General features: G+C 41.3%; 1 protein-coding gene across 1 annotated transcript in view; it reads right to left on the bottom strand.

Moving 5' to 3' along the window:
* adgrl3.1 (adhesion G protein-coupled receptor L3.1) overlaps positions 1–14,971 on the bottom strand; it is a 109,596-nt gene that overhangs the window by 38,691 nt on the left and 55,934 nt on the right. The window contains exons 6-8 of the mRNA XM_063883597.1: positions 13,432–13,446; positions 11,528–12,316; positions 274–708 (exon numbers count right to left, since the gene is read on the bottom strand). Coding sequence (XP_063739667.1) covers positions 274–708; positions 11,528–12,316; positions 13,432–13,446 — 1,239 coding nt within the window. The remainder of the gene's footprint in view (positions 1–273; positions 709–11,527; positions 12,317–13,431; positions 13,447–14,971) is intronic.

Genomic DNA, 14,971 nt, shown 5'->3' with positions numbered 1-14,971 from the left:
ACTGTTCATAAAGGATGTTTTGTTCTGCTGCTTTGAATTTTGGATTTAATAATGGTAGTTATGCTTTTACTTAGGAAAAGGGTAAAGCAATGTGTCAACCTTTGCCAATGAAACATGGTTACACTCGTATTTCACCAGGAAGAGTTTGCAAAAAAGAACAAGTAGAAAAAGGCTATGGACAAACCTTTAGGACATACTGCTACCAACCATCTAGTAACATCCTAACATGTTAATTCCACTATACATTCGGCAATGCGCCTTACAGCCTCTTACCCAGTGTCCCTACGGGGCAGGGCTGCTTGGCTTTCTGGCCTTGCTGAGTCCGGGGCCATGATATCTCGGCTGTCAGCCTTGGACTGCAGAAGTCTTGGGGAGGAAGGGCAGGAGGCTGTGGGGCTGGTGGGAGGACCTGCACCGGAGGAGAGCGTCCTCCTTTCTGGTTGGTGTCTGGAATCTGGTTGGTGTCGGATGCTGAGCCACCGGCGGGAACCAGGACTGCCTGGCGAACCGTGGTGGTGGTCCGCCAGCGCTGGCCGGGGGAGGTGGTGAGGAGAGGCCGTGGGGTGGTGAAGTAGGGAGGAGAACGAGTGGTGGTGGTGCGGCTGGTTGAGGAAGAGGAGGAACCTCCACCACCAACTGGACCCCCTCCTCCACCCACTCCGCCTCCTCCTCCTCGGTTAGGAGGCATAATGGGAGGTGGGCGATAGTCTAAAGAGAAAGAGAGAGAGTTTTAATTACCAGAAACACTTTGGTTCTTGAACAATGAGCCAGGACCTAAAATGTGTTGTGCATATTTGTAGTTGCCAACACAACTGGAGTCCGGATGTTTTTCTGAGCACCTTGTGCCAGGACATGATTTCAAAATGTATTGCAAAATGAAAACAACAGAGTTAAAAGAACTGTGATCAAGCGAAGTGTCTGTGTCAGCACTACATGGTGGGAGTACTGGCCTACAAGCGCACATTTTATTAAAATAACTGACACAAACACATTTGCAGGCACTCATTTAGACAGCACTAAATAGCTGTGACAGGGAATAGCTTGTGTTTCTTATAGCTTGTGTTTCTGATGACTTCCCTATGTCAGTGTTTCATCATTGTCGCATGATGCCAGATTTCTGTGGGGGTCTTTTTTCTTCTAAGTTACTTCCAAGTTCAGAACATATTTTCCCAAGATAATTTGATGTATGGTATGAATGCAAAACCAACAATTGGTTTGTCCTGGAAATGTGTGCAAGGTTACCAGTCTTTCCTATGGGACTAGCTGCCTAACCTGGCAGAAAAAAAATCATTTTTAACGTTTCATGCATGATTCATAACACAATGACATCATGCAAGGCAGAAAGGTCACTTAGATGCATATGGCCAACTCTTTTTCTTGTCAATATTTCATTGTAAAATGACTCAATTATTCACACTGACCCTGTTCAGGGGACAGAAATAAAGAATAAATGGATTAGGGGGCCATGAAGAGAGGAATAGAGTATGTGAGGTGTTAATGTCCTCTTGTGAACCTACTTCAGTGTATCTCACTTCATCTGCTTCCCTCCTGTGGCTTTCAACTGCACATGCTACAAATCAATAGTGAAGGAATCGAAAGTGGAAAAGAGTGAAATAATTATTTACAGCTTGCTGTCACTTTCTTTTTTAATCATTTTTATCAGTCTCCAATCATTTGGAAGTCATTATGTGTAATATTGAATTCAGTTGGGACCCATTTTTAAAAGCCACCTTTTTACTTGGAAACATTCTTTAGCAAAGCAGGGAATAACTTTGTTTCTCACCGTGAACACTTTAATTATCCAGCTGAGATTGCCTTAAATTATCTTAGAATAAACAGCCAATAATATTTTTGGGAACTTTTATCACAGAAGAACACAAACAGCCTGTGAATGTCTGAACCTGCAGAGCATCCACATCATGTGAATATTTTAATAACTCTACACTATATTTTAGACTTTATTTTTTACTTCATACTCCTATTTTAAAAACCCATAAGATGTGGATTGCCTGAAGTACAGATAAAAGCAAGTACACAAGCAAACAGACAAAGGCAACTCTCCTAGATCACAAAGCGACTTAAAGCTGAATTGTCAAGAGAAATATTGGATTTATAATATCAGGTTCTGTGTTTAATCATAGAATGGAAATATTTTCTACACACTGTAAGAACAGGGACAAATAAACCTGGCTGAACTCTCCTAAAAAGATTTTCCCCACAGTCTCCACGCCGACCAGATACTATGAACAACATTTATTTTTATTCGGAATAGCGTGCAGTATACCGACATCATGCTTTGTAATTTCTGGGTGATGGAGTCCTCTGGGTGTTCAAGCTATCCTTTGCTGCCAGTTGGGGTAGTGAAAGTGTGAAGTGTGACTTTCCTCTAGTCTGCCCTGATGTTAACATTCTTGATTATACGATTCTCTGCACAAATGAAAAGCCCGGGCGCGTGTGTTTCTCTGTCTAAGGGGTTGCTTTGCCTAAGGCCACAATATGTACTACATGCGGGTCCCTGACATTGAAGGGTTATAGAATTTGTCGTCCCTCAATGAGGCCGTGTGATTTGCACAGGAAAGGACTGTGATTTTTACAGGCTGTATTTGTTACTGCTATGTCGTTTTTGTCTTAGTCTACTGCATATTATTGACTAAATTATTATTGTCTAATTTGGGGATGTGGTGGGCACAAAATGAGTTAACTGCAGTGTTTTTGGAAAATGTTGTCATTTTGTGATGCTTTTTTGTTCGTTTGGGGATGAAAAGAATGTGTCAATGTGTGGAGAATTAGGACGTGTGGGTTTTAGTAAAGAGTGGCGGTATTTATATTATTTACTGTGGAGCTGAAGTCGATTTGCAGTTTAATCAAAGCGCAGTACCTCTCTCTTTTCCCTCTGTCTCTCTCTCTCCCTGTCTGTCTGTCTGATTGACTGACAGCCATGAAACATCCCGCTCCTTCTGTACGTTCTGTTCTCTTCCTCCACAACTCAATGGAGTGTTTCGGTACCTAAACTGTGCTGCTCCTCATTCCTGAATCACTGCCGCCCTGCCTCATGCATTCTCCACGGAACATTGCCATCAATCATGCGTAGCAGCAGTGGCCTAGGGACTAGCTGTCAATCTGCGTGTGTGTACACTTATGAAGCAGAGAGTGAGTGGTGTGTGTGTGTGTGTTTGTTTGTGTGTGTCTATCTGCACTCAAACGGGAAGCTCCATTAGGGCCACTGCCACAACAATAGAAGAGTAATGGTGTGTGTGTGTGTGTGTGTGTGTGTGTGTGGGTGTGTGTGTGTGTGTGTTGTCATTTAAGTACAGGGCAGGAAACACAGGGGCTGGCAGCTTGAGGTGAGGTAACGCCTGCAAGCATCACAGGCAACAGGCCACCCCACTTCACACACCATGCAGCTCTATCACTCTTCATTGGTTTCCTAGACATTTTCAGTCTGATTGGATGACTCGCACGTACATTTCTTTCGCCTTTTTGACACACTTTTACTCTATCCATTTTAATTTCTAGATTTCTCAGCACTTTTTCAAGTGTGCTCACCCGTGTCTTTAATCTGCCGTCCTTGCTTGTTATTTTACAGCATTAAGATAGGGGGGGGGGGGGGTCTTGAAATGTGATGAATTCATCACTGGCATGACTGAAGATGCTGTAGGGAACTACCGGAAGATGACATAACTGCCTTATGAAACATTTATAGAGAAAAAATGCTAGAGGTGGTACTCATGAGGACTGATGTATCTCACCGCATTTAAGCTTAGGAAGCCTTGAGTAAATGCGCCGTGACAACTTCAGGATGTCAGCTAACCTAAACGTTGTGCGCTTCGTTGGGGCTGTTGTCAAAAGACCAAGCGTGTGACAGAACTAAAATACAGGTATAAATTCATTCAATTTTTTCCTATAAATGGTGGACCTGCACATGCCTGACACCGTTTGAAAGTAGAAAACCCCAGTTATGATAATTTGTTGCCTCTGCATTTCACTTGTATATAAAACTGTATATTTTCACCCTGCGCTTAAGGATAAATCCTCTTGCAGCATTAACTATTCTATTTAGCACTAGGCAAGCAATACGCTTGAACTTCATAACAAAATATTATGTAGGTCTATGCAAAATACATTAAGCATAAATATAAACAGATGACATTTAGGTGATTTGATGCTGGAAATGCAAACAATGAATAAATTACTTTGAATATGTTAACCATCTTTTAAAATGTTTGAATAAAATTATTGCGTTTGGAGGTTTAACTCTACATGTAAGATCATGTCAAATAATTTCTCATTAACTAAACAATGATTTTATAAAATATTTTATACATTAATTAAACTGTGGTCATCCCTGTTGGCCAAAACCACCAACAACTTGTATACAATTTCCGTGAAATGACTGATTTAACAATATTTCTGAAAAAAACAAACACATTATGGACATAATCATAATGAATGGTAATGATGAGCCCTCTGTTTATTTTATAAGTGTGATAGATCTGAAACTGAAAACTCTATGGACACTGTGTTTAGATAGATTTTTCCTCTGCCATTTACAAGTTCAAGAATAAACCTTCTGTTTTATAATTTTTGCTGCCATGAAATCAAGTTCTTTTTTGAAAAGCGTTCTGTCAAAAACTGCTACTCCTCCATAATGAATGGCCAACTCCATCTGGTGAGGTAGGTTGTTTGGTGCAGATTGAAAGCTCTGGAACAATTGGGGGGAATATTCTATTCTATTTTATTCGGTTCTATGTGCTATTCTCTTTGTTTTCCTGACCTGTAGCAAGCCCAGGGGAAGGTGAGACAATGGCAGGCTGGCAGTAAAATTGTTCCTGGAGTTGTCTATCTGTCACCACACTGGAGGGGCCATAGAGATGCTGTCAGTCAGCCTGGGATGCTGTCACATGATCATCTGACATGTAGACAGATGTGTGCATGTGTGTTTTTGTGTACTGTGTGGTGATGTTTTTCTGTGTGGGTGCGACTGCCTGTCTCTGCCTCTTCTCTGTTGCCGAGAATGCTCTTGTTGACTTCTCACTCGGTAAACAGAGGGATCGTAAATCCACAATACAAAAGGTAGAAGGCAGAGAGGAGAGTAAAAAATGAACTTCCTCTGGCAAGCTTCCCACATCATAAGAAAAGCAGCAGACGGTGTGTGAGAGAGAGGGGGGAGGAAGAAGCTGAAGCTAAGAGAAAAGGGATTTAAATTAAGACTGAGGTTTCAAAGAACTGAGAAGTGTCTATACCACTCACTTGGTCTTATTAATATGCAAGATGATTCCTTTCTTAGAGTTTGCGTCAAAGTTACTGCCTCCACAAACACACCATGCTGAACAGTATGAAGGGATCAATCCAGAGGGGTAACAGCAAAATGATAATCTGACTAAAGGGCACAAAGCTTTCTAGGCTGGGTAGAAGCACAGACATTGAATAAGGCTGCATACTGCGATAACTCACTGCCCCTATGGCTGGGTTGCACACACACAATCATACACACACTCCTCTGTACAGACACTTAACTTTTCACTCAGTTGTGTGTTAAGCTGCACACACAAATGCATGAAGATACACACTTGGGCAGAAATGTACTTTTCACTCACTTGCTATACACACACACGTATGCACAGAGCTTGCGGCGAGTGGCTCGAGCCCGCTGATAAGACAGAATGGAGCACTTCAAAGCAGCGATACTTGGAGATAGAAAACAACCTCAACTAATAGAGCCTCCCTCAAAATGGCTGCCAGGCACCACCACGTTCCACAGCTAATGCAGACACATCCCTGCTCAGCCCTGTTGGATTACCAGTTGCATAATCATGTATCCCCTCCGCTGAGGTCACAGACACCTGCAGCAAGTTTGCCAATTACATGCTTTTGACTTAATCAGGGGAAGTTCCCTTGTTCAAAGCAAAAAGCTAAGGGTTCAGGACATTTTTTTTTTAAATAAGCATATTCCTATAAATTCTAGACAATCCTCTCCGTTTTTAGACATGCATTGAATTTACATCAATTTCGTAAGGAAAATAGGTATGAATTTATAGCAGGTGTTGAGATCTGTTGCGTTAGAATGAGAGCTGTAGCCTCCAGCAAAATTACCCTGTGGCTATTAAAGATTTTCGCTCCTTATAATTTATCTCCCGGTCATTTGAAAATGTAAGATTGTATCCACTTTAATCCCCACCTTGTACTATTTTTATAATTTAAAAAAAAGAAATCCAAGTAGAGCCATTATGACAGGCGCTGCTCGCTGCTCTCTACTGTTTTTACTTCCCATGGGGTTGTGGGTTCCCCTTCCACCCAGTTGTCCTGGCTCGCCCTGCTTAATTTGGCATGTGCTTTTTGGCAGAAGACAAGTGGTGCGGAGGCCAAATGCACACAGAGGGCCTGGCTGGGGCAATGCAATCGATAAGGACACACTGCAGGCAAGGAACAGGTGCTCAAGACTCTCTGAAACAGAGTTCACTCTGCTCAGACGGCTGTGTTGTAACCCATTTGGGAATGAAGGGGAAAAGCAGGGAGGGAAGAGACAGAAGGGAAAAGAGAGAGAGAGAGAGGGAGTGAGAGACTAAGGTGTGAAACTTTGAAAGCACCAGTATGTAGTCATGTTACATTGTTATACTAGCATACTGGTGTAAAAGATTGTGTTCTTCTTATTTTGGAACGTAGTTCTTACAAGACACTGTACTAAATTAACATTAAACTAACTAGGATTAACCACAAATTTTTAACATTTTTCTTTTTCGGAATACTATACTTTACTACTCTGAGCTAAAATCTTGAATTAAAAGGTTTATACTTTGCAAAAACCCTTTCACATAATAACAAAAAACAGCCTTTATTTTGACACCATCTCAGGTGGTATGAACAGTTATTTTAAGGACTTTGCACACATCAGTATGCACACTCACACATAAATACACAACTGTGTGATAAGCCAGAAATGTTCAGAGGGGTTGAACTAATCAGTGACTCGGTGAAAGAGGGTCTCCACTTGAGCCATTAACTCTTGTTATTCTCTCCACTTTAGCTTGTTTCCAACATTTCCTGCACCGCTGCTTAGCCATGTCGCTTGATTGCAATCTGGTGCAAGGGAAGGCAAAAAGGGAGAGGAGTGGAGAGGTTGGATGGGGGAGTGTGGTGTAAATAAGTGAAGAGGGGTGAAGACAATAGAAATGCTTGACTTCCTTAGGAAATGGAACTCTGTGATTCCAGCCATTAACAGTTCAAAGGTGAACCTTTACATTTCCGTAAACTGACAAGTGGCAAATAGAGGTCATCTCTTTATAACTGTGTATTTAATAGATTAGAATAGGATGCCAGCGTGTGATTACTCTCTAATTAAGATTGAGGATATCACTTTAGACACTTTGAGTATTTGACTGATGAAGCAATGAGGTAGAATAATTGATTTTTTATTTGTAGTTAAATAGATGTCTGAGTTATATTTTTGACTCCTTCAAAACTGTCAATAATGTTCCAAATTGCAATCACACTCTAAAATAAGATCAGATGAACATTTTTTTAATTGAAATTAGAGATGTTACTAACCTATCAAACTGTCAATTTTGAGTTATTTTTTCAATATTAATTGTTGTTTTGTAGAGCATAATTGAGAGGTTGAGCTGTACTGTGGTTGGGATTATTGTGGTTGACTTTCAGCAATAGAACTGTAGCAACACGAATGTACGAATTTAGATAATGCTGAAGTACTTATCAAAAACAATAATGGTAACAAGTTGTAAAACTGCTTATTGGTCCCATTCTGATGAATTTCACTGCCTTTTAAAAATAGCTTCAGGGTTGTTCAGGAAACTTTCATAATTGTGTACCTTTCCACTTATGGCAAGGTGTAAAGGTGCTGGTTCCATTCTGTACAATATGCAATCGGATTGTCTCAACGGATCATAAGAACTCAAATAGATCATCACTTTAAATTCTAGGAGTGGGACATATTACAGTAAGAAGTGGGGCAGCAGGATAAAATAAGGAGAAAGAGACTAGATGGAAAAGGCATCGTGTAACCCTTGAAATTTGTTTAGTTTTATCCCTGTTTGGCTCTTTCTTCCCGAAGATGCAGATAACATGAATAATTTTGCAACTTTGTTGGGAAAACTTTCTAAAGTGTGGCAAGGCAGACTGGAGGTGATAAATTATTCAAATGTTTCATCGGAGCCATGCCGCTTGCGTAGGGCAAGCCTCTATAATATGCATGTAAGAAGACATGATGAAACAATTCCATAAACAGTAGAGAGTGAGAGAGTGTTAGGGGAGTGTGGGGCAAGAGGAAAGGGTGATGCAGAGACAAGCGACTTTGACTATGACTACACTGTGTATGTATTCACGCAATAGGCTATCATATATAAATCTGAGGACATTAGATGAAAAAACTTGCTGCAATCTGGAATGGGCTGGGCACAGAAAAGGAGGGCAGATTAGGTGGAAGATAAGGAAGACAGGAAAACAAGATTTCCAAACCACACAGTTAATGACATATGTACGGAAAGGGGAGTTTTGAGATTCCTGCCATTGTGAGTTTATGTGTACGTGTGAGAAATAGGGAAAGAAAGAAAGAATAGGTATTTGCGGGAATAAAGAATGGGTATTTAAAATAGAAAGAATGAATACAAACAGACATTTTAGACAGAGAGGCAGTCGACTTTCTTAAGTGTCAAGGGAGGAAAATATATGCATTTCAAAAAGAGAATGTTCTGCTGCATGATGTGATGGAATTCATGGGAGTAAACCTTTATATTATCTGTTGACTTAAGGTAAACTACACTGGAGATTTTTTTAATTTCTTTTACTGGAATGTTGAACGTCTTGCTTAAAGTAATCCTCATGTGATATATAGGGCTGGGTTAGAGTAGTCAACTCAATTGAGTACGTTTTTTATACTGAATACTTGAAGGATATACACACCTTTTTAAAGATTGGTGTTTTTTTTTTACAAAAGCTACATTTCTCAAACACAGCAGTTTGCAATAGTGATTTAGCACAAGCCCCAATACTAAACACTGCTATCATTAAAAGTACATACTGTGAAGTGAATGACTTCAATGAAGATATAAGTGATTAAGATGGAACCGATTGCCAAGTCCAAATGCTTCAGAATGACCTCCTTTTAAAGCATCCAGCGAGCTGCCTTTGTTAGCCAGTTGGGCAGACCAAACACAGTAATTGGTGCTCCTGTGTTACACCCCGATTGCACTCAGTCCTCAGTGGCCTACTTTGGCCTTCTTACACTCCATGGCCTATTTCCTGTCTCATTTTATATCTTTAAGGAAGTCCATATGAGCCGAAACGAAAACAGGGTAAGCATTACGCTACATTGGTTATAAGTGGAAACCCTCCGAATGGCCCCTTTCCTTTGCCTGTTTCCTGAATTAAGTATGGAAAAAATCACAAGGGCTTAAACATGGAGGGTTGACCCTACAGTATATGCTCAATATATTTATAAGGAAAATCATAGGCAAATCTAGAATGAATGAAGAGCAATCTATAGTGTCTGCATGCAATAACAAAATCAAACTGGAATGAATCGACATGTAGCTGCCTGTTTTTCTGAAGAATGAGTAAATCATGCAGTTAAGGTAGTTAATTTATTCCTTGTCTTTATTGAGTGAGGGAGCGGAGCGAGGATGGGAGTAAAGGAGCGGGGAGGAATTGATTGTATGTATTTATCTCCCGCTGGTCAGCAGTCTGGCTTGTTGCTGTGCACTGGAGGTCATTCTCCACATTGAATCCTCATTGATCTCCTCTTTAGAGCCTCCTGAGACACCCAGAGCTCCATTATGAGAGTGATCAGACTCTCAAGCGTGCACCAATAAACACGTATGCACACTCATGAATAGAGAAACACAAACTCATAGCGTAAGTACATTAACGCGCAAGAACACAGGCATGCACATTATTATGCACGCATAAACACACACACACTTTTACAGCCAGGCCTCTCTTCACACATGCACACTAATCGGTAGAAACTAAGTTTAGCGCTGCCTCTGTATAATTCCTTGTACTGCGCTTCCTAACTGCATGTAAGAGCATGCATTAATTCAGACATCATTTAATAAGACACGCCAGCCAGACTGCCTTGACCACTCCATAGAAAGGTGCTGAAAGGCAATTACACTGGGCAAATAGCCCTTCAGGCTCCAGGGGCCTAAGCCCTTCCACCCAGAGGAAGGAAAGAGGGGAGGGTGGGCTCTAACCTCACACCAGAATTGAAAAGAGAGTCACTTTGGGTTACACATTATTCCTAGCCCTTTCAGACTGCGCAGCGATACTCGCGGTGGTTGATCTACAGTAAATGAGCTGACCTTCAAATTGGATTCATGACCTCTCTGACCTGGGTCAGACCCTGTACGTCTCAGATAAATAGGCATATCTATCAATTTCATGAGTTTTTAACCAAACTCACCTTCAAACTGCACTTGAACTGATACATATATGACCGTCCGAGTGCGGTGCTCAAAGGATGTGAAAGCTACACTTTTGGCAGGAATGATTGATTTTCTTTTGATTTTGTTTTTGCCCCCTTGGCAGCAAAACAGGCTGTAAACACAACATTGACATCACAGCAGGAAACGCTCACCTTTTAGCTCTGTTTCGCTCTTTATCAACCCCTTAGGGAAATATTTGCAGCGAAACCAGCTTCTATGTTTTCAGACACTTACATTAGTCATTTGGTCATCAAAGCATATTGTTAAAAACAGATGCTATTGTTGTGTTCGAAAACCAGAGATAAACCTTTGACAGTAGTCTCAAAAGAGGTCAACAATACATATGTGAAACTTCAAACACAGGTTTAAGTTTCTTTAGAATGCCCCTATAAATGGATGTACTGTACGGAGGTGGAACCATTCCTCCTTTCTCAACACTCTTTCGTTAAGCAGCTAGGGAAACTGAAGAGAAGGCTGACAAGTGCTACAGTAAAAGGCAAAAGAACATACTACAGTATAAGGCTCAGCATACATTGAGAGATATTCATCTAAGGTGCATATAAAGAAAATCATTGTGAATTGTTCTTTATCTGACAAAGCAGCAACATTTACACAAATGGCAACTAGCTCTTTAAGTGTTCTCAAGTTTTGTTTAAGTTTAGTTTATTTTTTAAATCTAAAAAATGTGCAGACACCAGGGGTGGGGTGTTGGAAGACAATCATAATAAAGAAACCGTAGTGGCACAGATGGTGCTTTCCCTTTTTCTTCCTTTTGTAAGTCTTTTTTCAAAATTAATTATTAGAGAAAGATTAGTGGCTGTAACCATTCCTTATGCCACAACAGAAAGTCATTCATCACCATAAATATTAAAAGGAATGAATATTAAAAGCATTGTAAATGTGCCAAGGTATTCCACATGAAGATTTAGCAAATCACATCACAGCCTGTTCAATGAATTTGGTGGGGAAAAGTACTCAAACCGGCTTCTTTGTTCTTTGTATTACACATGGTACTAAGTTGAGAAAATACATTAAGAATGAGAAGGAAGAGGTGGAGAGAGAAGAATTGGGTTGAAAGCGGAACCTACCATTGTTGCCAAAGTCCAGCGAGTACTTGACCACGTGGTAGTTATTCCACACGTACAGCAGGTTGTCTCTGGGGTTGTAATCCACTGCAGCGATGTACTGGTAGGAATTGGGGAATGGTATGTTCACCGTCATCTCCTTGCTCTTATCAGTGTTGTACATGTAGTCGATTTTGTTTCCAGTCCCTTCATTATCATCATCTTCATAGACCGTTTTGACCACGTACAGGACTCCGCAGATCATGAAAGCATTGGAGGCAGAGCGTTTGTCATACGTGGTGTCCCAGGAACCTTCGATACGCAGGGTGTAGGGGTTGAGCTGGCTCACCACGATTCGCCCGTTGTTCTGCTCTGTTGCATAGATCACCCACAATCCGTTCTCGTCCACTGCTAGGTCAATGTCCGACTTGCCCCCCCAGCGGTATGGTGAGGTGTCATGGTAATTGGCATTGGCAATAATGGCCTCACCACTCTTAATGCGAGTGCGCAGGTCAAACTTTACAATGTTGCGGGTGCGCTCCTTGTTAAAGAACAGTGCACCATCATAGACTACAAAACCAGTCCCGTCCACACGGTGTGGGAGTTTGTACGTGGTGGTGGGACGTCCTGCAATGAAGTCCTCCTTTGAAGAGTACTCTGTCAGTGTGTCAGTGCGGTATGGGGTCCAGGGCATATAGTAGATCTTATCTGAGGCCTGCAGTGGGTCTTTGCACCACGCACCTGACTGGTGATCTGACTCGAAGAGGTGTTCACTCTGGTACACTCCTCGCAGAATGCCAGGGCAGAGAAATACTGAGGAACGAATAATAACAATTTAACTTTGGATACATTGTTATGCAGTCTCGATAAAATGTCAACTATTTGGTCTAGATTTTATGACAGTGTTTGTGAATTGTTTGCCTCTTTTCATAAATGTTAAATAGCGTTGTAACTCAACCTTAACCACTAGTGAGTGACGATGACATGATAGGCTTACTGTGTTGTGATTTGATTTTTGTATAGTCACTGTCATTCTCAAGAACAGCATGTCTCCTATTCAACAGATAATACCCTGCTCTCACAACTACAAGAATAAGAGAAAATAGCACATTTTGTTCTACCATCAACCCCCACCTCCTTTCCCACTATTCCTACTTCCTCCTCCTTCCCTGGCTCCTCATTAGTCTCATAGCTCTTTCTTCCTTTCCCTCCCTTTTCTATCTTTGTCATGAACAACCAACTGTAGAGCAGAACACGTCTTTTATCGCCTGCTGTTTCTCCAATTGTTACAATAATTCATTCCCCACTCTGCGCTTGGTATTCCCATCTTTGAATTCCTGGGTCATGTTTTATGAGTGATGTGGGAGATGTAGTAAATTCTGGGAAGCCAGTGCGACCGGAGTCTTAGGGACCTTTGTAATTTAACTGGAATGTTGTCACATACACATACATAGCAGATACTCTCCCAGACAGGCCAGATGTGCACTGTGGTTTTCCCATTCTTCCAAATTACAATCTCAGATCCCACGCAAAGGGCTGGAAATATTGATTGAATTTTCATTGGCTTTTCAAAGCACTGGCATAATTTTCATATCTTGGGGAAGCATTTGAAATATTAAATGTCAAAGTAATTTTCTGTATATTGGTTCCTCATAAAAACGTGCTCCCCCCATGGAGAGTTTGCTAAGTGACATTCTACGTGGTAGCATGAAATAATATGGGCCTAGAGAGTGTCTAATGAGAACCAGTGTTTCTGAATTGCCTCTATACACTGAGATCAAGCTGTCTTAAAGTAGCTGCAGTGACTTTGAAAGAGATGTCGCTCTGCGTTAGGTACAAAATATTTCAGGGGCCGACATCAAAAAGTGACACCCAACCCCTCATTTTGAGTATGTGTGCATGCGGGCGTGCGTGCTTTACAGACTTACCTTTTTGTTCAACTTCTGCATGAGCCATAGGGAAAAGATTTGAAGAAAAGAGGAAGTGGGAGGGAAATAGGGGACAGAGACAAGAGACAAAAAATAGATTAATGATGCAATAATAAGGAAATCATGATAATACAATCTCAGATCTTCATAATCATTCTCATATTTCATCCTAACCTTGTGAGAGTGCCAGGATGCTCTCCATGTGTGATTGGTAATAACATTACGTAAGCGTCTGAAGAGACCACACTGCAATGGGGAAGCTATCTGACAGTAATGCATCTTGCATATGCCTCACACACACCCATATGGGGAAACAGACTCACGTGCCATGAAGGCACAGAGAGAGGAAGAGGGATACTGACTGAGGCATACACACACAAAATCAGGACAGGACAGAGCAAAACTCAAACAGAATCATACATGGTACTTAATGCAGGACAAAATACAGCGATGCAAAACGACCTGAGATAATAAGCTCTTTAATGTATGCTTATAGCAACAGAGCAATGAAAACCAGAACATTGATTTGATAACTGCATTTGCATTTCAGTGAAAACAGCCAAAACTGCCACATTAAAAGTATTTCTGACACACAGTAGGTAAGCTAACGCTTTTTGTTTGTCACCTACTCTGTGCCACTCTGTGTATGAGTGCACATTCATCTGTTTGTGGAAATGCGATCATACTGAATGCAGGGGCTTGTTTCTATCCATACACCAATTTCCTGTCTATTATTTTCAAAGCGTTATCCTTAGAGCTTCGAACGGAGGATGGTTCATTTCGCCCTGCAATGAAATGTGCACACTTGCTCGAAGCCTCTTAAACATATGAATTCCATTCCACCTTGCTCCCAGGGGGACCGAGTGGAATGTGAACATGGCAGAAACCTAATCCTGTAGGCAGTGCCCTTGTGTCTTTCAAGACTGTTAGAGACCTGCTGAATGGAACCGGTCCCTGGAGAGGAGAGGAGAGGAGAGGGGCATATTCTTCAAAGGGAAAAAAAAACATTTGGAAGGACTTCCGGATGGGACATGTTTATATATAGCACAAGTGCACTACATATTGCACAGTACATACATCAATTCTTTAACGCATTACAGCCAAAACTCGTCACCAACCAAAAGACATACACAAACATACGGTACACATAATCACACACACACACACACACACACACACACACACACACACACACACACACACACACACACACACACACACACACACACACACACACACACACACACACACACACAAGCAACCATTAAATCCTAGGCTCATGAAAAATGCATGGTAAATGGTGCGGCTTAGCACAATTCCCGATAAATAAGCAATCTCTGGAAGGAGATCGTGTTAAACCTAACACAAGTGTGTATATGCATTTGTGAGTGCATTTGTGCAGTGTTTGTACCATTACTAGTGGAGGTATAAAATGGTTCACCACAAGGAAGTGGTTTTCTTGTGAAGAAAAACTGTGAACGAAAGCAGATAGTGTGTCTGAGCTGAGCAGGATGTGTGCGATAGAACGACAGATATTGAT

Source organism: Eleginops maclovinus, chromosome 5, assembly GCF_036324505.1.
Source record: "Eleginops maclovinus isolate JMC-PN-2008 ecotype Puerto Natales chromosome 5, JC_Emac_rtc_rv5, whole genome shotgun sequence".
NCBI lineage: Eukaryota > Metazoa > Chordata > Actinopteri > Perciformes > Eleginopidae > Eleginops > Eleginops maclovinus.
The sequence above is the reverse complement of the archived record's forward strand: the minus strand, read 5'-3'. Positions and strand labels throughout refer to the sequence as shown.